The sequence below is a fragment of the Salmo trutta genome, unplaced genomic scaffold (assembly GCF_901001165.1).
Source record: "Salmo trutta unplaced genomic scaffold, fSalTru1.1, whole genome shotgun sequence".
Taxonomy (NCBI): Eukaryota; Metazoa; Chordata; class Actinopteri; order Salmoniformes; family Salmonidae; genus Salmo; species Salmo trutta.
Window position 1 is genome coordinate 3,110,809 of NW_021822941.1, and position 21,231 is coordinate 3,132,039.

At 42.9% G+C, this 21,231-nt stretch overlaps 1 protein-coding gene across 1 annotated transcript; it reads right to left on the bottom strand.

Annotated features, from left to right (window-relative positions):
- Window positions 1-13,131: 13,131 nt before the first annotated feature.
- On the bottom strand, window positions 13,132-17,314 carry LOC115187342 (putative DMBT1-like protein; the record flags this gene model as incomplete). The annotated part of the gene is made up of 5 exons (XM_029746411.1): window positions 17,255-17,314; window positions 16,578-16,604; window positions 15,332-15,695; window positions 13,677-13,949; window positions 13,132-13,220 (listed from the first exon to the last, which is right to left on the bottom strand). Coding segments are annotated over exons 1-5 (813 nt in total), but the record flags the coding sequence as incomplete, so codon positions are not given.
- Window positions 17,315-21,231: the final 3,917 nt, after the last annotated feature.

Here is a 21,231-nt window from a genome sequence, read left to right on the forward strand (position 1 = left end):
GCGCCACAGGATTCAACTGGCTGTTACGTAGGTGGGACGAATTCGTCCCGCCGGTCCCATAGAGGTTAAAAGAAATACAATTCTCTCACATTAACATATTACAAGCATCCCAAAATATTCCAAATAGCTTATCCTTATTCATTCATTTTATACAACCATTAGATGTAAGTCTCACAACTGAGGCTATATATAAACAGAGCCATGGTATTGTCTCTCATGAGTTTCACAAAATTGTACAAAGGACCTCTGAATTCTTCACCGATCTATTATACCTTCTCCAGAACATAAATGTCGGTTCGGTTTTCCAGTCCTGTGAGGTGGAAGAATTTCTGGGTTCTCTTTATTCTGTGGCCATGAGGCGGGACATTTTCTTAGGAATTTACCCACCTCTCTCGCAGAGCCTGGGTAGGGGGAGATAGGGGGATGGTGCATAGAAAACCCAAAGAGGGCAAATTCATGACATACCCTCCTGGTGGTTTGGATCTTGTTTGTCCTGCAAGTTACAAATCAACATAAAATTAATGACCACGTGATGTCCCGTTTGTAGATCATCATTGCAGTCCCCTCTGGTGGTTGAACATGGTAGGCTCTCTGAAGCGGAGCAGTCCACCACAAGGATGGGTAGTGATGTCCGGTTGGTGATTGCTGTTGCGGTCCCCTCTAGTGGTGTACCTTGGTAGGTTCCTGGAAGCTGCAAAGTACCCACAGGGGCCAGGGGATGTCTAGTTGGTGATCAGCCGTTGCGGTCCCCCTCTGGTGGTTTACTTGGTAGGCTCTAGACAGCGGACATTGCCGCCACAAGGATAGGCGTGGGTCTCCGGATTTGGGGTCGCCGTTCCAGACCCGTCGTCCAGACCGGAAGATCTGGGCAGTAACTTAGGCAGATTTAACGATGCACACCACACTCAGAAATATATATAATTAATTCATTCCCCAATGAGCGGCGTTGTGGCACTAAGCGATGGTTGTATGGGGACTTTGTTTATGTGTATCACTTCCTAAGTGTCAAAGGAACTGAACCGAAAAGGAATGAAAGCATAAACAAAATATATACAAAATATAGTTCTCACACAAAAATCATCTAATTGGACTGTATTCTATATACGTCCAATGTTCTGGCAAAATGATTATCATGGCATTGTCTCTAATGCCATATCTAGGGTTTTTCCTACTTGGTGTGTTGCTTAGGCACTATCCTAAGTTGATAACTATATGTAAGTCTAACAGCGTAATGTACTAGTTTGGGCAGTCTACAGGGATGACCTATGGACTTCTGGGAAGAAAACTGGTGAGTGCTGTAGAGTCAAAGGCCTAGAAGTAAATGTTTAACTTTACTAAGGCTGTTATATTGCTTTTGCCCTTAAGTGGTCCTAGCATAAATCCTATTTGGATGTTCCGTTGTGCATGTACATTTATGCTTACACAATCGCACATGTCAAGGGAAGAAAACCAAGTATCCTGGCAGATTACAACTTGTTCAGAATGAGTCTGACATAGTCAGGTCATTTTCAGGTCAATGCCTGGAGGTCAGTCAGAATTGGTGTCAAGGGAGTCTGTAGTAGTTTTTCTACAAGTCACTGTGTCTTCCACTATTGTAGTGGCGATAGGTATGAAGTCTATTTCATAGCTATGTTATCCACGGAGGAGCTAACCTCACGACGGAAATATTGGACCAGTCGTACGTGGTGTGATCATGGTTAATGACTTCTAATAATTTTCCTCCTGAATGGAGGATTCTATTTGTTAGTGACATGTGTGTTAACTATTGGAAGAGTGCACTGGAGATTCCCTTCCAAGTGTTGCACTCTGAGTGACTCCGATGTCACTGTTGTCAAGGGTAGTTTGATTGGTTAGGTCTCTAACATTCTTACTGATTGAAGCTGGGCTGACTGTTGCTGGTATTGGTACTGGTACTCAAGGGGACCAGTTATCCTACCAATTTATTCTGAAATGTTATCTACCGGAACACATGATTGGAGCATTTTACTAGTTGTATTGTAGTTGAACCTACACATATGGCAAGGAATGATTATTTTTGCCATTTGTTTTGGAGGTGGACAAGTTCACTGGACTTCCTTTATGACCAGTGTGGTACACCTTAGTACTATTTTAGATGTGTTCTAAGATAATCCCTGTCTAGGGGCCTGTCTGCTCCTCACTGTTCTAATAGGGGAGTTTACAACTAGATTTGATTTATGCTCTGGCGGCTCCGTACGGTGTTGTCAGTAGTCTCGACCCCCCACGGCCGCTCGATGAGGCTCATCACTGGTCTGGGCTACTATTCCCCCCCTTTGTGTCTCGGAACCCCCCCACCAGCGGGTGGGTTGGGGTCCGAGGTGCAAACGAAAAGGTCGGACCCTATGTGCAAGTTGTCAGCGGCCGCGTTGTTGAGAATGGCTGTAACCTTTCAACCAAATCTCCTGGTGTTTGTGCTTCAAATGCTCAGTTGCTGTCGAGGCATGTCAGTCACCACCGCGTCCGTGTGTGGCAACCTCTTCAGTACCTGCGAACTGAGACGAGGATATCGGTCTGTGGAATCGCAAAGTGTTTCACCAGTGGGAGTCATCGGGTCATTGCTGGACTGACGCCATTAGTGTCATTGTAAGGGGTGACGGTCCCCAAACAAAGTGGTTTCTAAACATCTTTTTCCCAAGGGGTGCTTCGACAGATACCCCTCGTGAAGGACTGCGTTGCAGCTAGCGTTAGGGGAAGGACAGTGTGGTCAGTGGAGAAGGCACTGTTGCCTGTGACCTGGTTGGTTTTCCAATCCATCAATGGGAGTAATCGATCCATCAAGTCTGCTCCAAGTAGCAGGGGTACAGCTTCGAGGCTGGAACATACACAGGGTGAACGAGCGATACGTCCTGGAAGTGTAGTTTCAGCATGACTCTCAATGTGAGAGGCGAGGGTCTGAGTGAACCCCTCGAAGGTTTAGTGTCACATCGTTCCACTTTTAACATTTACCGTCAGACCTTGAGATGGCCAAGCTCAAGTCAAAAGGTGTGAACATGAGAGAGCATGGTAGTACTTTTGCGTCTATCCTTGTATGGTTCTATGTAGCCATTATACTAACTAATATCCGCATTAGAGACCCAGATACACTCACCATCAGACCACGGGATAGATAGGCTGTGTTGCTGATTGCATTCTTAACAAAATGCAGGTTTAAAAAAAATAGTATTTTTTTTGATAATAAGTAAGATTGATTAGGACTAACCACACTTTTAAAAAATGATGAGTGAAAAAGTGAAATCCTGACTGAGAAAGTGAGATAGTTTGTTTACCTGTTGTTCTGAAGAATGTGTAGACACAGGTGTAGGAGAGGAGAGCATACACAGGAAAGACTGAACAGCAACATGCAACACAGACCACAGTCTACAGGAGGAGGGAGGAAGAGGAGGGCTCAGGAGGACTGGTTTCTGGACAAAACATTAAACAGAAACAGAAATACACTCTTAGAAACAATCAGGACCTTCTCAACAATCTATTGTTAGTCACGACTCTTTGTTGTTTAACCTCTCTAGGGCCGGCGGGACAAAATCGTCCCACCTACGTAACAGCCAGTGGAATTCTGTGGCGCGTTATTCAAATACCTTAGAAATGCTATTACTTCAATTTCTCAAACATATGACTATTTTACAGCATTTTAAAGACAAGACTCTCGTTAATCTAACCACACTGTCCGATTTCAAAAAGGCTTTACAACGAAAGCAAAACATTAGATTATGTCAGCAGAGTACCCAGCCAGAAATAATCAGACACCCATTTTTCAAGCTAGCATATAATGTCACATAAACCAGAAGACAGCTAAATGCAGCACTAACCTTTGATGATCTTCATCAGATGACAACCCTAGGACATTATGTTATACAATACATGCATGTTTTGTTCAATCGAGTTATATTTATATAAAAAACATATTTTTGCATTAGCATGTGACATTCAGTACTAGCATACCCCCCGCAAACTTCCGGCGAATTTACTAACAATTACTAAATTACTCACGATAAACGTTCACAAAAAGCATAACAATTATTTTAAGAATTATAGATACAGAACTCCTCTATGCACTCGATATGTCCGATTTTAAAATAGCTTTTTGGTGAAAGCACATTTTGCAATATTCTAAGTAGATAGCCCGGCATCACAGGGCTAGCTATTTAGACACCCAGCAAGTTTAGCCTTCACCAAACTCCGTTACTATTAGAACAGTTTGATTACCTTTGGTGTTCTTCATCAGAATGCACTCCCAGGACTTCTACTTCAATAACAAATGTTGGTTTGGTCCCAATAATCCATAGTTATGTTCCAACAGCGGCGTTTTGTTTGTGCGTTCAAGACACTATCCGAATGGTAAATAAGGGTCACGCGCACGGCGCATTTCGTGACAAAAGATTTCTAAATATTTCATTACCGTACTTCGAAGCATGTCAACCGCTGTTTAAAATCAATTTTTATGCCATTTTTCTCGTAAAAAAGCGATAATATTCCGACCGGGAATCTGCAATTAGGTAAACAGACGAAAGAAAATAAATCACGGGGGTCGATTCGGGCACGCGCCTAAGCCCTTTGTCCTCTGATCGGCCACTTGTCAAAGGCGATAATGTGTTTCAGCCAGAGGCTGTCTCGACATCATTCAGCTTTTTCCCGGGCTCTGAGAGCCTATGGGAGCCGTAGGAAGTGACACATTACAGCTAAGATCTTCAGTCTTCAATAAACAGAGCCAAGATGAAACACAACTTGTCAGACAGGCCACTTCCTGCATGAAATCTTCTCAGGTTTTTGCCTGCCATATGAGTTCTGTTATACTCACAGACACCATTCAAACAGTTTTAGAAACTTTAGGGTGTTTTCTATCCAAAGCCAATAATTATATGCATATTCTAGTTACTGGGCAGGAGTAGTAACCAGATTAAATCGGGCGTGTTTTAACACCCTAACAGAACTCATATGGCAGGCAAAAAGCTGAGAAGATTCCTTACAGGAAGTGCCCTCTCTGACCATTTCTTGAGCTTCTTGTCTCTGTTTATTGAAGACTGAGGATCTTTGCTGTAACGTGACACTTCCTACGGCTCCCATAGGCTCTCAGAAGGCGGGAAAAAGCTGAATGATGTAATTCCAGCCCCAGGCTGAAACACATTAGCGCTTTTGGCAAGTGCTCTATCAGAGGACAATGGGCTGAGGCGGCGCGTGCACGAGTCGACCCCATGCTTTTATTTTCTTTCGTCTTTTAACCTAAACACAGATTACCGGTCGGAATATTATCGCTTTTTTATGAGAAAAATGGCAAAAAAATAGATTTTAAACAGCGGTTGTCATGCTTCGAAGTACGGTAATGGAATATTTAGAATTCTTTTGTCACGAAATGCGTCGTGCTCGTCACCCTTCTTTACCATTCGGATAGTGTCTTGAATGCACGAACATAACAGAGGATATTTGGATATAACTATGGATTATTTGGAACCAAACCAACATTTGTTATTGAAGTAGAAGTCCTGGGAGTGCATTCCGATGAAGAACACCAAAGGTAATAACATTTTCCTTATAGTAAATCTGACTTTGGTGAGTGCTAAACTTGCTGGGTGTCTAAATAGCTAGCCCTGTGATGCCGGGCTATCTACTCAGAATATTGCAAAATGTGCTTTCACCGATAAGCTATTTTAAAATCAGACATATCGAGTGCATAGAGGAGTTCTGTATCTATAATTCTTACTATAATTGTTATGCTTTTTGTGAACGTTTATCGTGAGTAATTTAGTAAATTGTTAGTAAATTCACCGGAAGTTTGCGGGGGGTATGCTAGTTCTGAACGTCACATGCTAATGTAAAAGATGGTTTTTGATATAAATATGAACTTGATTGAACAAAACATGCATGCATTGTATAACATAATGTCCTAGGTGTGTCATCTGATGAAGATCATCAAAGGTTAGTGCTGCATTTAGCTGTGGTTTGGGTTTTTGTGACATTATATGCTAGCTTGAAAAATGGGTGTCTGATTATTTCTGGCTGGGTACTCTGCTGACATAATCTAATGTTTTGCTTTCGTTGTAAAGCCTTTTTGAAATCGGACAGTGTGGTTAGATTAACGAGAGTCTTGTCTTTAAAATGCTGTAAAATAGTCATATGTTTGAGAAATTGAAGTAATAGCATTTCTAAGGTATTTGAATAACGCGCCACAGGATTCCACTGGCTGTTACGTAGGTGGGACGATTTCGTCCCGCCGAACCTAGAGAGGTTAAAAGGTCATTTACCACCTTCACAAGTGCAGTCTCAGTGCTATGATGGTGTCTAAAACCAGACTGAAGCGTTTCGTATACATTGTTTGTCTTCAGGAAGGCAGTGAGTTGCTGCGCAACAGCTTTTTCTAATAATAGATACTGTTGCTATGTGTCTATAACTCTGCCACTGTACGTTGAACAAGCATCTATATTAGTCTTTGTGGTTAAGCCCTGGCTGCTGTGAGAGTGAGCTGCAGGCTGGGTCTGAGTCAGACTGAAACTAGATAAAGAGAAGTAACCACTGTCTGGTTTTGACATGTTGATCTTGTGTGACAGTGGACAATGCTAATGAATTCAGAGAAGCTACTGTACTGGGTTACTTTATAAGGTAACCTCAGCTTATTGATACACACATACATTGACGTAGGTGATCAGACCACCAGGTAGTGATCACATGTATATAATCAGCTGTGTCTTTAGGTGGGGTGCAGAACTTACTCTGCAACATACATGATGTGTTTCCATTGTCAGCTTCTGTCTGCAATTGCATTAATAAATGTTTGGTTAATTGACTTAATGATGATATTGTAAGACTGCTGATTTCACCAATAAGCCAATGATTGACAAGGAACATGGAACCTACCCCGGCAACAACAATAAGACAATGATTGACAAGGAACAAGGAACCTACCCCAACAGTCACATGTGCCAAATATAACAGTGAAATGTTTACTTATAAACCCATAACCAACAATGCAGTTTTAAGAAAAATAAGCGTTATAAGTAAAAAATAACAAATAATTAAAGAGCAGGAGTGAAATTACATTAGCGAGGCTATATACACGGGGTACCGGTACAGAGTCAATGTGAGGGGGCACTGGTTAGTCGAGGTAATTGTACATGTAGGTAGAGTTAAAATGACTATGCATAGATTATAAACAGAGAGAAGCAGCAGCGTAAAAGGGGGGAGGGGGCAATGCAAATAGTATGGGCAGCCATTTGATTAGATGTTCAGGAGTCTTTTGGCTTGTGGGTAGAAGCTGTTAAGAAGCCTTTTGGACCTAGACTTGGCGCTCCGTTACCGCTTACTATGTGGTAGCAGAGAGAACAGTCTATGACTAGGGTGGCTGGAGTCTTTGAACATTTTAGGTCCTTCCTCTGACACCACCTTTTATAGAGGTCCTGGATGGCAGGAAGTTTGGCCCCAGTGATGTACTGGGCCATACGCATTGCCCTCTGTAGTACTATGCGGTTGGGGTCCAAGCATTTGCCATACCAGGCAGTGATGCAACCACTCAGGATGCTCTCGATGGTGTAGCAGTATAACTTTTTGAGGATCTGAAGACCCATGCCAAATCTTTTCAGTCTCCTGAGGGGGAATAGGCTTTGTCGTTCCCTCTTCAGAGACTGTCTTGGTGTGTTTGAAGCATGATAGTTTGTTGTTGATGTGGACACTAAGGAACTTGAAGCTCTCAACCTGCTCCACTATGGCCGCGTCAAAGATAATGGTGGCGTGCTTGGTCCTCCATTTCCTGTAGTCCACAATAATCTCCTTTGTCTTGATAACTTTAAGGGAGAGGTTGTTATCCTGGCACCACATGGCCAGGTCTCTGACCTCTTCCTTTTAGGCTGTCAAATCGTTGTCAGTGATCAGGCCTACCACTGGTGTGTCATCTGCAAACTTAATGATGGTGTTGGAGTTGTGCCTGGCCATGTAGTCATGAGTGAACAGGGAGAACAGGAGGGGAATGAGCACGCACCCCTGAGGGGCCGCCGTGTTGAGGATCTGCGTGGCAGATGTGTTTTTACCTACCATTACCACCTGGGGTCGGCCCATCAGGAAAACCAGGATACAGTTGCAGAGGGAGGTGTTTAGTCCCAGGGTCCTTAGCTTAGTGATGAGCTTTGAGGGCACTATGGGGTTGAATGCAAATTGGAATGGGGTTTCTGGGATAATGGTGCTGATGTGAGCCATGACCAGCCTTTCAAAGCACTTCATGGCTACAGGCGTGAGTGCTATGGGTCGGTAGTCATTTAGGCAGGTTACCTTAGTGTTCTTGGGCACAGGGACTATGGTGGTCTGCTTGAAATATGTTGGTATTACAGTCTCAGTCAGGGACAGGTTGAACATGTCAGTGAAGACACTTGCCAGTTGGTAAGCGCATGCTCCGAGTTCCTGGTAATCCGCCTGGGCCTGCAGCCTTTTGAATGTTGACCTGTTTAAAGGTCTTACTCACATCGGCTACAGAGAGCGTGAACACAGTCGTCCGTAACAGCTGATGCTCTCATGCATGTGTCGGTGTTGCTTGCCCCGAAGCAAGCATGAAAGTAATTTAGCTTGTCTGGAAAGCTTCTGTCACTGGGCAGCTCAGAGCTTTGCTTCCTTTTGCAGTCTGTAATAGTTTGCAAGTCTTGTCACATCCGACGAGCATCGGTGCCAGTGTAGCACGATTCAATCTTAGTCCTGTTTTGATGCTTTGGCTGTTTTATGGTTTGTCGGAGGGCATAGCGGGATGTCTTATATGTTTCTGTACAGCACTTTGAGATATCAGCTGATGTAAGAAGTGCTATATAAATACATTTGATTTGATTTGATTATATGCGTCAGGGTTAGAGTCCCGTCCTTGAAAGCATCAGCTCTACCCATCAGCTCAGTGCGGATGTTGCCTGTAATCCATGGCTTCTGGCTGGGGTATGTGCGTACAGTCAATGTGGGGACGACACCATCGATGCACTTATTGATGAAGCCAGTGACTGATGTGATGTACTCCTCAATGCCATCGTAAGAATCCTGGAACTTATTCCAGTCTTTGCAAAACAGTCCTGTAGCTTAATAACATCTGATTCATCTGATCACTTTTTATTGACCGAGTCACTCGTGCATCCTGCTTTAGTTTTTGCTTGTAAGCAGGAATCAGGAGGATAGAATTATGTTCAAATTTGCCAAATGGAAGGCGAGGGAGAGATTTGTTTGCAACTCTGTGTGTGGAGTAAAGCTGGTCTACTACTGTTGACCATCCTCCCAACGAAGGGGCATGACCTGGGACTCTACTACTGTGGGACTAAGGAGATGAATGATGAAGAGGAGATTCAGGTCTACCACTATGGAAAGGTCACCACTTGGATTTTAATTGCTAAAAATGTGTTCCTTGTGTGAACATCCAGTAAAGTCCATGTTCCTATGGTAGTCAACATGTTCTGAAGCTTTTTAAAGTTCATATTAAAACAACTCATAGTTGGTAGTAACTGTATCCAGGGGACTAGATGATAGGTTATATTAACCATACACAGTAAGCTGTGTAGGGATGTTGTTCCTCTCTACTGTACAGAGGACTCTCACACCATCACCTCTCTACTGTACAGAGGACTCCCACCCATCACCTCTCTACTGTACAGAGGACTGCCCCACCATCACCTCTCTACTGTACAGAGGACTCCCCACCATCACCTCTCTACTGTACAGAGGACTCCCCCACCATCACCTCTCTACTGTACAGAGGACTCCAACACCATCACCTCTCTACTGTACAGAGGACTCCCACACCATCACCTCTCTACTGTACAGAGGACTCCCCCACCATCACCTCTCTACTGTACAGAGGACTCCCACACCATCACCTCTTGTGACTGTCCTGACTGTGGTGGTCTGCCGACTGTGGTCTGAGCTGGGTCCTGGTGGTGATCTCCAAAGCTCTGTTTCTGCTCCTCATTCCTGCTGCCTTCTGGGCCATGGAACACACACGGTGGGTCGAGACCAGGGTTTCTGTTAAGCACCAGACATTTGACATCCGCATGTTAATTTACCGCACATTTGGTAAATTTACCCGACCCATGGGTGTGTAGCCTGATTAGCGTGTCCACCCACAGTGCTCAGAACGACAAATCATATTTAGATTATGGTAGTTAATATCAACAGAACATGCAAGTCAAGGATGCAACAATGTGTGGTCCTTCTAACCTAATACTGATTAGCTCTTACAAAACATTTACTTTACCTCAGCCAACAAGAAGAGTATCCCCCATAGTAGAACATTTTACCTTTTCTATTCATCAGCTTGTAGAGAAAATAAATGTCCTATTCCAAACAGACTCTGAGATAGTTGTGAGACGATAGATCCCAAAATCATACAACCATTAGACCTAGGCTACAACGAAGAGGCTAATTAACATTATTTCTCAATGGGAATCTTTCTTCTTCTCCCAGACAATAGGCCGGCCAAAAGCCGGCTATTACCGGTTAACAGAAACCCCAGTCAGGACATACGGCTTCTCATATGAACTTAATTTCTCAACAACTACAGTGATGTGATAACCTGTTTTACATGTTGTGTTTTGTTGTGTTAAAACCAGGAGTTCATAAGGAGAGGAGGGAAGTCCAGAAAAGAAGCAGAGACCAGTCATTCTCCTTGTCTGTAGTGAATTGAACTTCTCTATCAGAGACCAGTCAATCTCCATGTCTGTAGTGAATTGAACTCCTCTATCAGAGACCAGTCATTCTCCTTGTCTGTAGTGAATTGAACTTCTCTATCAGAGACCAGTCAATCTCCATGTCTGTAGTGAATTGAACTTCTCTATCAGAGACCAGTCATTCTCCTTGTCTGTAGTGAATTGAACTTCTCTATCAGAGACCAGTCATTCTCCTTGTCTGTAGTGAATTGAACTTCTCTATCAGAGACCAGTCATTCTCCTTGTCTGTAATGAACTTCTCTTCTTCGTGTCCAATGAGATCAGCATCAAACTGTTGTCATTTGTTATTTTGCCTTTCTTTTTTTTGTGCATAGAGATTTTTTTAACAAAAAGTTTCTACTTTTATCTGAACTTTTTTGTCGCTTCTTTTACAATGTCATTTCTTTTACCATTTGAAAATGTCTCCAACATTTTATTGTTATGCATTTTCTATTTTATGGACATAATGATCAGGTCTGATTTATAGTTCAGATTGAGATAATGTCTGATTTATAGCCTGTGTGTATCTAACCTAAAGTTGCAGGTGTAAAAGTGTATCCACCCTCCAGAGATCTGTATATAGTGACAAGATGCTCATGTCTATGTCTCTAACAATGGGAGGTGTTGTCCTGTGTAGTGATATTCAGAACACCTCCAGTTGCAGTAGAAAGCTGTTATTGTGATATGAAGATGCAGAATTCTGCCTCTGTCTGTCTGTCTGTCTGTCTGTCTGTCTGTCTGTCTGTTCTGTCTGTCTGTCTGTCTGTCTGTTCTGTCTGTCTGTCTGTCTGTCTGTCTGTCTGTCTGTCTGTCTGTCTGTCTGTCTGTCTGTCTGTCTGTCTGTCTGTCTGTCTGTCTGTCTGTCTGGGGGAGAGGTCACTAAGGGTCAAGGTGCTGAGCTGGACCTCTGGGCTGAGCTGATGTCTGGTGTCACTGATGGAATCACTAATGATCAATAACCCCTTGACCACTGGGAAAAAAAAACTGGAGGGGAAATCACACAAGACTGACAGCCTGTGAGTTTATTAAAAGCATTCAGTGATTACATGGCAGTTTAGAGAACAACATCATAATCAATAATCTACTTCATAATCAATAATCAATATCATAACATTTCTAATCAATAACATCATTATCTATATACTACTAACAACATCATAACAATAATCTACATCATAATCAATATCATTACTTTCAAAATCAATAATCAATATCATAACATTTATAATCAATAATAATTATCTCTATACTAATAACGACATCATAAGAATAATCTCTATCATAATCAATATCGTAACATTCATAATCAATAACATCATGAGGTAAACAACAACAACAACAAACCAAAATGACTTGAGAAAAGATGACCCCTTAATTAAAAAATGTTTCAAAATACAAAGAATGAACAGATGATTATAATACATGGACTAATAATGGAAACACTTCAAGATAAAGAATCTAAGAGACACTAAATAAGATAAAGAATCTAAGAGAAACTAAATAAGATAAAGACAAAAATCTATCAATTCTGGAACGCAAAACAAACATATTTGAGCTACACTCTTAAAATAATCAAAAACCCCACGTTACCATGTTACAGTCACTCCTTTTAGATTTCTTCCAAGGTTCTAGAAAGATAAACTAATTCTGAACTTGTTATTAAAATTAGAACCACTTCAGGTTTGTCACCACATTTTAAACACCAGTCCACTGCTGACCATCCATTTAAAACACAAAACTGACCTAAGATCAGCATGTAGGGTCAGCTTCATTCTACTCCTACTCCGTCCCCTGGGCTGCTCTCTCCTCTCCCGGTCCAGCTTCAGCTCTGGAGCTCAGAGAGACCATCTCCATGGCATTGACATAAAGATCCATGCTGCTCACCCTGTTCACTCTTCTGCCTCCTGGGGGCTAGGGAGACACAGCACCAACAGTCAGACATTTACTCTCTAGTATCTCCATTCTCTCCCCCTTCCTCTCCCCCTCACCCTCTCCCTCTAGTTTAAATGACTTGTAACGTCTGAGTAAATGTCTTTACCTTGTAGTACAGGTAGGAGGTGGTGATGGCTGTCAGTAGGATCAGCAGCACTACAACGTGTCTGATGATAAAGGCTGGCAGAGGAGAGGCTGCAAACAGAAACACCTTTGATGAGGGGACTGATCATCATCACATAGATCTGTGGGAAATCTGTCAATGACAAAGTTATAAGTCTGGTTCATGTTCAGTTACCTGTGATGGTGAGGGAGAGGAGCTCACTCTCAGAGGAGAAGTTATGAGAGAAAACATAATTGTCATAAACACAGCTGTAGTTCCCTTGGTGGGAGTCATCTGCAGCAGGGAAGAGGAAGGCAGCAGAGTGATTGACAGCTGGCTGGGTCTGGGTTCTGTTGGAGCCGGTGAACGTGAGGAGGAAGGAGCCTCCTGGGTACTGTGGCTGAGTGGAGCAGGTGATGGTGAAGTGTTGTAGCCCCTGAACATCTCGGGCCCCTGGTGGCCCTTGGAGACCCCTCCCATTGAGTCAGTCAGGAAGATATCAGGCTGGACCAGGAGATCTGTAACAATAAAAGAGAACAAGACAAACCTCTTCAACTAGTTTCCTATAGATATGACAATAACATCAGCATGTAACAGTGCTAGCCACCCTCCCTCACAGGGCAACATGAGTAGTGGGCCTATAGTCACTGAGACAACATATGTTGATATCAGGCTTAAGCAGGACATCTGGAACAAGAGGAGAGAAAAAGAAAACGTAGCTCCTCAACTACTTTCCTCATTTAGATATGACAATAACATGACATGTGACAGTGGTAGTGAGTAGAGACGTTCACTGAGATAACACTCAAATACAAAGCATTCTGGGATATTTAAGTTGTATTTGATTCCTACTTGACTGAGTGATCTATTTAGTAAAGCAGACTGACAAGCTAAACAGTCATCATGAGAGGTGCAGAGGAAGTTGTATGAATGAAGGAAATCAGTTTAATATAATTATAATATCTTGTTATTACCTGAACAGATCACTGTGAGTCCAGGAAAGAGCTTAAAACGTCTCCAACACTCCCTCAGTGAAGGCTCAGACCCAGAACAGGAAGCTCCAAACCCTCTATTGGTGTTTCCAGGTAGAACTGAAACAGTGGAGCCACAACCCAGCTGTCTACACACTACTACAGCTACATCCCCCCAGTAATCATCTCCCACGGTCCTCCACTCTCCCTGGTTGTACCGCTCCACTCCACCAGCACAGCGACTGCCTCCTCCCACCAGCCTCACATCATCAGGCTCTGAGAAAAGAAAAGAGAGAGACAGTAATCTTACTATTTTCTCACTAAAACACACCTATATTGTCTCTCATATTCTTCACTCCAGGTGAGAAACAATGTTGATTGAGTGACAAACTACGCAGACGAGACCATTCTGTATACTTCTGGCCCTTCTTTTGACACTGTGTTAACTAACCTTCAGACGAGCTTCAATGCCGTACAACTCTCCTTTCGTGGCCTCCAAATGCTCTGAAACGCAAGTAAAACTAAATGCATGCTCTTCAAACGATCGCTGCCGGCACCTGCCCGCCCACCAGCATAACTTCCTCTGGACGGTTCTCACTTAGAATTTGTGGACAACTACAAATACCTAGGTGTCTGGTTAGACTGTAAACTCTCCCTTCCAGACTCACATCAATCATCTCCAATCCAAAGGGAAATCTAGAATTGGCTTCCTATTTCGCAACAAAGCATCCTTCACTCATGCTGCCAAACATACCCTCGTAAAACTGACCATCCTACCAATCCTCGACTTCGGCGATTGTCATTTACAAAATAGCCTCCAATACCCTACTCAACAAGCTGGATGCAGTCTATCACAGTGCCATCCGTTTTGTCACCAAAGCCCCATATACAACCCACCACTGCGACCTGTATGCTCTCGTTGGCTGGCCTTCACTTCATCATTGTCGCCAAACACATTGGCCTCCAGGTCATCTACAAGACCCTGCTAGGTAAAGTCCCCCCTTATCTCCGCTCACTGGTCACCATAGCAGCACCCACCTGTAGCACGCGCTCCAGCAGGTATATCTCTCTGGTCACCCCTAAAGCCAACTCCTCCTTTGGTCGTCTCTCCTTCCAGTTCTCAGCTGCCAATGACTGGAACGAACTACAAAATCTCTAAACCGGAAACACTTATCTCCCTCACTAGCTTTAAGCACCAGCTGTCAGAGCAGCTCACAGATCTCTGCACCTGTACATAGCCCATCTTTAATTGAGCCCAAACTACTACCTTTTCCCCTACTGTATTATTTATTTTATTTATTTTGCTCCTTTGCATCCCAATATCTCTACTTGCACATTCATCTTCTGCACATCTATCACTCCAGTGTTTAATTACTAAATTGTAATTATTTCGCCACTATGGCCTATTTATTGCCTACCTCCCTTATCTTACCTCATTTTCACACACTGTATATAGACTTTTATTTCTCTATTGTTCTACTGTATTATTGACTGTATGTTTGTTTACTCCATGTGTAACTCTGTGTTGTTGTTTATGTTACACTGCTTTGCTTTATCTTGGTCAGGTCGCAGTTGTAAATGAGAACTTCTTCTCAACTAGCCTACCTGGTTAATAAAGGTGAATTAAAAAAACAAAACAAAAAAAAACTGTTTCTTACCTGAGCAGGTGAGTCCAACAGCATTACCAGGTAGACAGGTGTTCTTTTCTCTGTCTGAGGTGTCACAGTCCAGGAGAAGGGACTCTTTGCCTTTACACTGGAACTCTTTATCCCAGGTCTGACCCTCACCTTCTCCATAGAGCCCCCCCTGTAGAGCTGCAGGAGCCCCACAGCCAAGCTCCCCACAGACTACCTCTGCATCCTGCCGGTCAAAGTCAGCTTCACACACTGAGGCCCAGGACTGATCGGACTTCACCTCCACTCTCCCAGAGCAGAGACCAGCTCCATCCACAAGCCGCACAGACTCTGGAGAAAAAGACTTGGTTGAACATTCAATCAGTTTTGTTGATGACACTGTCAAGGACTAACACAAATATGTTGGATAAAAGATTGTAGTTTGCTATGTTTGATACTGTAAGAGGTAGAAATGGGTTCTTAGTCACTCAGGATAGGGTTGGGAATAATGCAGGCAGGAGACAGGAATAAGTTCACTTCACTTTATAGAAAATAAACAGCTGGACATCCATCAGGCAGCTTCACTTCAGTACCATCTGAACTACAATGATCTGCCCATGAACATCTCCCATAAACCAATAGGACAAACACAAATATAATGTTTAAATACATCTGACATCTCTTCCTCTATTTAAATGAAATAAAAACACATTAAACATGATACATGGTAATATTGTATAATGTATAAATAAATCTCTCAATATGACCAGTCTCTTACCTGAACAGATCACGTGATGATATATCCACCTTCACATGTGTAGGTTTTGGTGACACACTGTCTTAAAGTAGACTCATGTCCATTACAACTACTCTCTAGTCTGACTCCTCCTCTTCCCTCTTTAGGTCTAGATTCAGCTACAGGATTCCCACAGTCCAGCTCTCTACACACAACCTTAGTCTCTCTCATGCTCCACCACCCAGGACATAGACCTAACCACTCTCCTTTATAAATACTTCCACTGTCCCAGAACAGGAAGTGGTCCCATTCACCAGTCTGACTGAGTATTTAGCTGTAAACAGCAGAGAGGAAAACACAGTGGTGAGGACAGATTATGACAGTGATTCGTTCTTCTAACGCAGTAGGTGTGGTTGACAACTATTAGTTTCCATAAAACACTACTTGTTATTGGGTTTAGAATGGTTTGTAATGGACACATGATTTCTCCATGTGGGATAATAAAGTTGACTATATTGAACTGCTATAATCACTGTAGATGTATACTCTACCTACCTGTGGACTGACGTTGAGCCTGGAGATCTGAGGAGAAAGAGAGAGACAGAGAGAAAGGAGAGACAGGGGAGGAGGTAAAGAGGAAGAGAGAGACAGGGGAGATAGAGAGAGAAAGAGACAGAGAGATAGAGAGAGAAAGAGACAGAGAGATGGAGAGAAACAAAGGAGAAAGGGAGGAGACAGAGGAATAGAGAGACAGAGGAGATAGAGATAGAAAGAGACAGAGAGAGAGAGAAACAAAGGAGAAAGGGAGGAGTCAGAGGAAGAGAGAGACAGAGGTTAAATGAACATCAACATGACCTTTCATGATGTAATGGGGAAGACAGGCTTATCGTTGGTATGGTGCAACAACACCCATGTGTACATACACTATATATACAAAAGTATGTGGACACCCCTTCAAATTAGTGGATTCTATTTCAGCCCACCCGTTTCTGACAGGTGTTTAAAATGGAAGGCACACAGCCATGCAATCTCCATAGACAAACATTGGCAGTAGAATGGCCTTAATGAAGAGTTCAGTGACTTTCAACGTGGCACAGTGATAGGATGCCACATTCCAAGTTCAGATGGTCCAAATGTCTGCCCTGCTAGAGCTGCCCAGGTCAACTGTAAGTGCTGTTATGTGAAGAGGAGACATCTAGGAGCAACATAGAACCTAAAAAATCGTCTCATACCAATTTCCAAACGGCCTCTGGAAGCAACGTCAGCACGTGAACTGTCGTTGAGAGCTTCATGAATGTGTTTCTATAGCCAAGCAGCCACACACAAGCCTAAGTTCACCATGCCAACGTTTAAGGGTCATCTGGAGAGATGTAAAGCTCGCCTCCATTGGAACTCAGGAAGAACGTGAAAACACGTTCTCTGGAGCGATTGAAAACACGTTCTCTGGACGATGAAACACGTTCGTCTGGAGCGATTGAAAACCACTGTTCTCTGGCGATGAACGTTTCTGAGCGATGAAAACATGTTCTCTGGAGCAATGAAAACCGTTTTCTGGAGTGATGAATCATGCTTCACCATCTGGAAGACCAAGGAAAAATCTGGGTTTGGCGAATGCCAGGAGAACGCTACCTGCCACAATGCGTAGTGCCAACTGTAAAGTTGGTGGGGGAGGAATAATGGTCTAGGGCTTAATAAAGGACCCTTAGTTCCAGTGAAGGGAAATCTTAACGCTGCAGCATACATTGACATTCTAGACGATTCTGTAATTCCAACTTTGTGGCAACAGTTTTGGGAAAGCCCCCTTCCTGTTTCAGCATGACAGTAGCCCCCGTGCACAAGCGAGTCCATACAGAAGTGGTTTGTCGAGATCGGTGTGGAAGACCTTGTCTGGCTTGCACTTAGTCCTGAGCTCAAACGCCGACTTCGAGTCAGGTCTAATCGCACAACATCAGTGCTCAACCTCACTAATGCTCTTGTGGCTGAATGGAAGCAAGTCCCTGCAGCAATGTTCCAACATCTAGTGAAAGCCTTCCCAGAAGAGTGAGGCTGTTATAGCAGCAAAGGGGGGACCAACTCCATATTAATGCCCATGATTTGGAATGAGATGTTAGAAGAGCAGGTGTCTACATACTTTTGGTCATGTAGTGTACATTCCCCTTCCATGCAAATGTGTAAGAGGAGTTTAAATCTAATTTAATACATTTGCTTTTGTCAGTTTTTTAAATCATTAATTTCAGAGGTCAGGGTCAAGGTGAGCCGGACCAAGAGTTGAAAAGGTTACTGGTTATGATGGCATCACTGGTGAGAAGTCAGAAATGAAAAGATATTCAGTTGACTGCATGTTAGTCGATCAGCCCTATCTCGGATGACATCTCCCTCTCTCCTCCCCTTCCCTTATCTCTCTCTCTCTCTTCTTGACATATAGCATCAGGCATGTTGATATTGACTCAGGTAACAGACCTCTATCATCTACACCCCTCCCTTCTCCATCTCTAACATATGACCAATATAAACATATATACAATGGGTGGGTCTAATCCTGAATGCTGATTGGTTTGAAACCGCATTCCAGCCGGTGTCTATTCCACAAGTTACCACCGGCTAAATCTGTCGTTTAAATGCTTATTTACTCTGTCCATCTGATTGTACAATCCACTGTTTCATCAGCCCAGCCAAGCAACTTATAAACTTGATCTCTACTATAAAAAGCTCTAGACATTATCTCACATTTCTTTAAGACTAACATTTAGTTTTCAACATTAGAGATTTTGTATAACCTGCTGTCGTCGTCTCTCCACCTTTACAACATTGTTTCAATATTCAAATTCAAATCTCCAGCTGTCCAATAGTATTGGAACGAGTCGGGAGTCGGGACGAGACAGACACCGCAGGCAGCGATTCTCAGCTTAAATCATGAATCAGCATCATGTTTATGGATATTATACAAAGAAAGATCATTTGAAAACAGGTAAAACCAAACAAAGTTGCAGCTAGTTTGCAGTCTTTAAAGCTTCAGTTTGAAAGTGACTGTGTTAGCTGTCGTTGGCTCGCTCCTCTGTACCGCAGTGTCCTGACGAGTGAGAACATTTTCTATCCCAGGTGAAAATCGTGCCTCATTAGCTCATTGTTATGGATGTGACCAATAAATTGTCATTAGAAACTGCTTAAACAAATGCAAATGCAGCTGTACCTGTTGTTATCTCCTGGCTGCACTGTTTGATGTGACTATAAGTTAGCCGTAGTGGCTAGTTAGCGAGGAAGGGATAAGAACTTTTGCCAGCCAGTATGGCAATGGAACATTTAGAAAGAAGGACTGGGTCACGTCCCTAGATACAGAACCAACAAGACTGAACGACTGGGTCGCGGCCATATATACAGAACAAAAAGACTGCACGACTGGGTCGCGTCCATAGATACGAACTAAAAGACTGAACGACTGTGGTCGCGTCCATAGATACAGAACAAAAGACTGAACGACTGGGTCGCATCCATAGAAACAGAACTAAAAGACCTGAACGACTGGGTCGCGTCCATAGATACAGAACCAAAAAGACTGAACGACTGGGTCGCGTCCATAGAAACAGAACTAAAAGACCTGAACGACTGGGTCGCGTCTCTGGCAGCAATCGAACCAATAGAACGATAACGAACAGCCAGGTTGGGTAGCAACCCTAGATTTGTGTCGGGACTATATCTTGTAGAAGATGAAATAGTATGAATAAATTCATCAAATAAAATTGTTAATCATTAATTGAATATGTGTTAACCCGTTATATAAAGTGATAATGCCCTCGCAGCCGGTGACTGGAGGATGTATTGACCCGGTTTGCCTGCCCTCGCCGAATACACGGGGCGGCAGCGTAGCCTAGTGGTTAGAGTGTTGGACTTGTAAAGGTTGCAAGTTTGAATCCCTGAGCTGACAAGGTAAAAATATGTCGTTCTGCCCCTGAACAAGGCAGTTGACCCACTGTTCCTAGGCCATCATTGAAAATAAGAATTTTGTTCTTAACTTCTAGTATTGAAAGTATTTCAAACTGGAACACAACACTGTCATCTGGTGACAGACACTAATGTGAGTTAAGTTGTGATGGTGTCATGCATCTGACTGTTGTATATTCAGTGTCAATGACTGATGTATATGTTTCTATGTAAATGAATGAAGTATATATTTAATTGATAATGCCCTCGGGTGCATGCATGCATGTATTGTATAACATAATGTCCCAGGATTGTCATCTGATGAAGATCATCAAAGGTTAGTGCTGCATTTAGCTGTGGTTTGGGTTTATGTGACATTATATGCTAGCTTGAAAAATGGGTGTCTGATTATTTCTGGCTGGGTACTCTGCTGACATTAATCTAATGTTTTGCTTTTGTTGTAAAGCCTTTTGAAATCGGACAGTGTGGTTAGATTAACGAGAGTCTTGTCTTTAAAATGGTGGTAAAATAGTCATATGTTTGAGAAATTGAAGTAATAGCCATTTCTAAGGTATTTGAATATCGCGCCACGGGATTACACTGGCTGTTGAGTAGGTGGGACGCAAGCGTCCCACTGGCCCAGAGAGGTTAAGCACATTTTGCAATATTCTGAGTAGATAGCCCGGCCATCATGGCTAGCTATTTTGACACCCACCAAGTTTGGCACTCACCAAACTCAGATTTACTATAAGAAAAATTTGATTACCGTTGCTGTTCTTCGTCAGAATGCACTCCCAGGACTTGTACTTTACACCCAATGTTGTTTTGGTTCCAAATAATCCATAGATATATACAAATAGAGGCGTTTTGTTCCTGCGTTCAAGACACTATCCGAAGGGTGACGCGCCGACGCATATCGTGACAAAAAATTCTAAATTTTTCATTACCGTACTTCGAAGCATGTCAAACGCTGTTTAAAATCTACTTTTATGCGAGTTTTCTCGTAAAATAGCGATAATATTCCTGAAAATGTAAAATGGACTTTTCATGTGCATGCGCGCACCGTTTCATTGTTCTCAGATCGACCACTATCCAAATGCGCTACTGTTTTTCAGCCAGGGACTGCAGAGTCATCATTACCCGTTCTGGCACCTTCTGAGAGCCTATGGGAGTCTTAGAAAATGTCACGTTACAGCAGAGATCCTCTGTTTTCGATAAAGAGGCTATAGAAGGCCAATAAATGGTCAGAGAGGGCACCTTCCTGTTTAGAATCTTTTCAGTTTTAGAAACT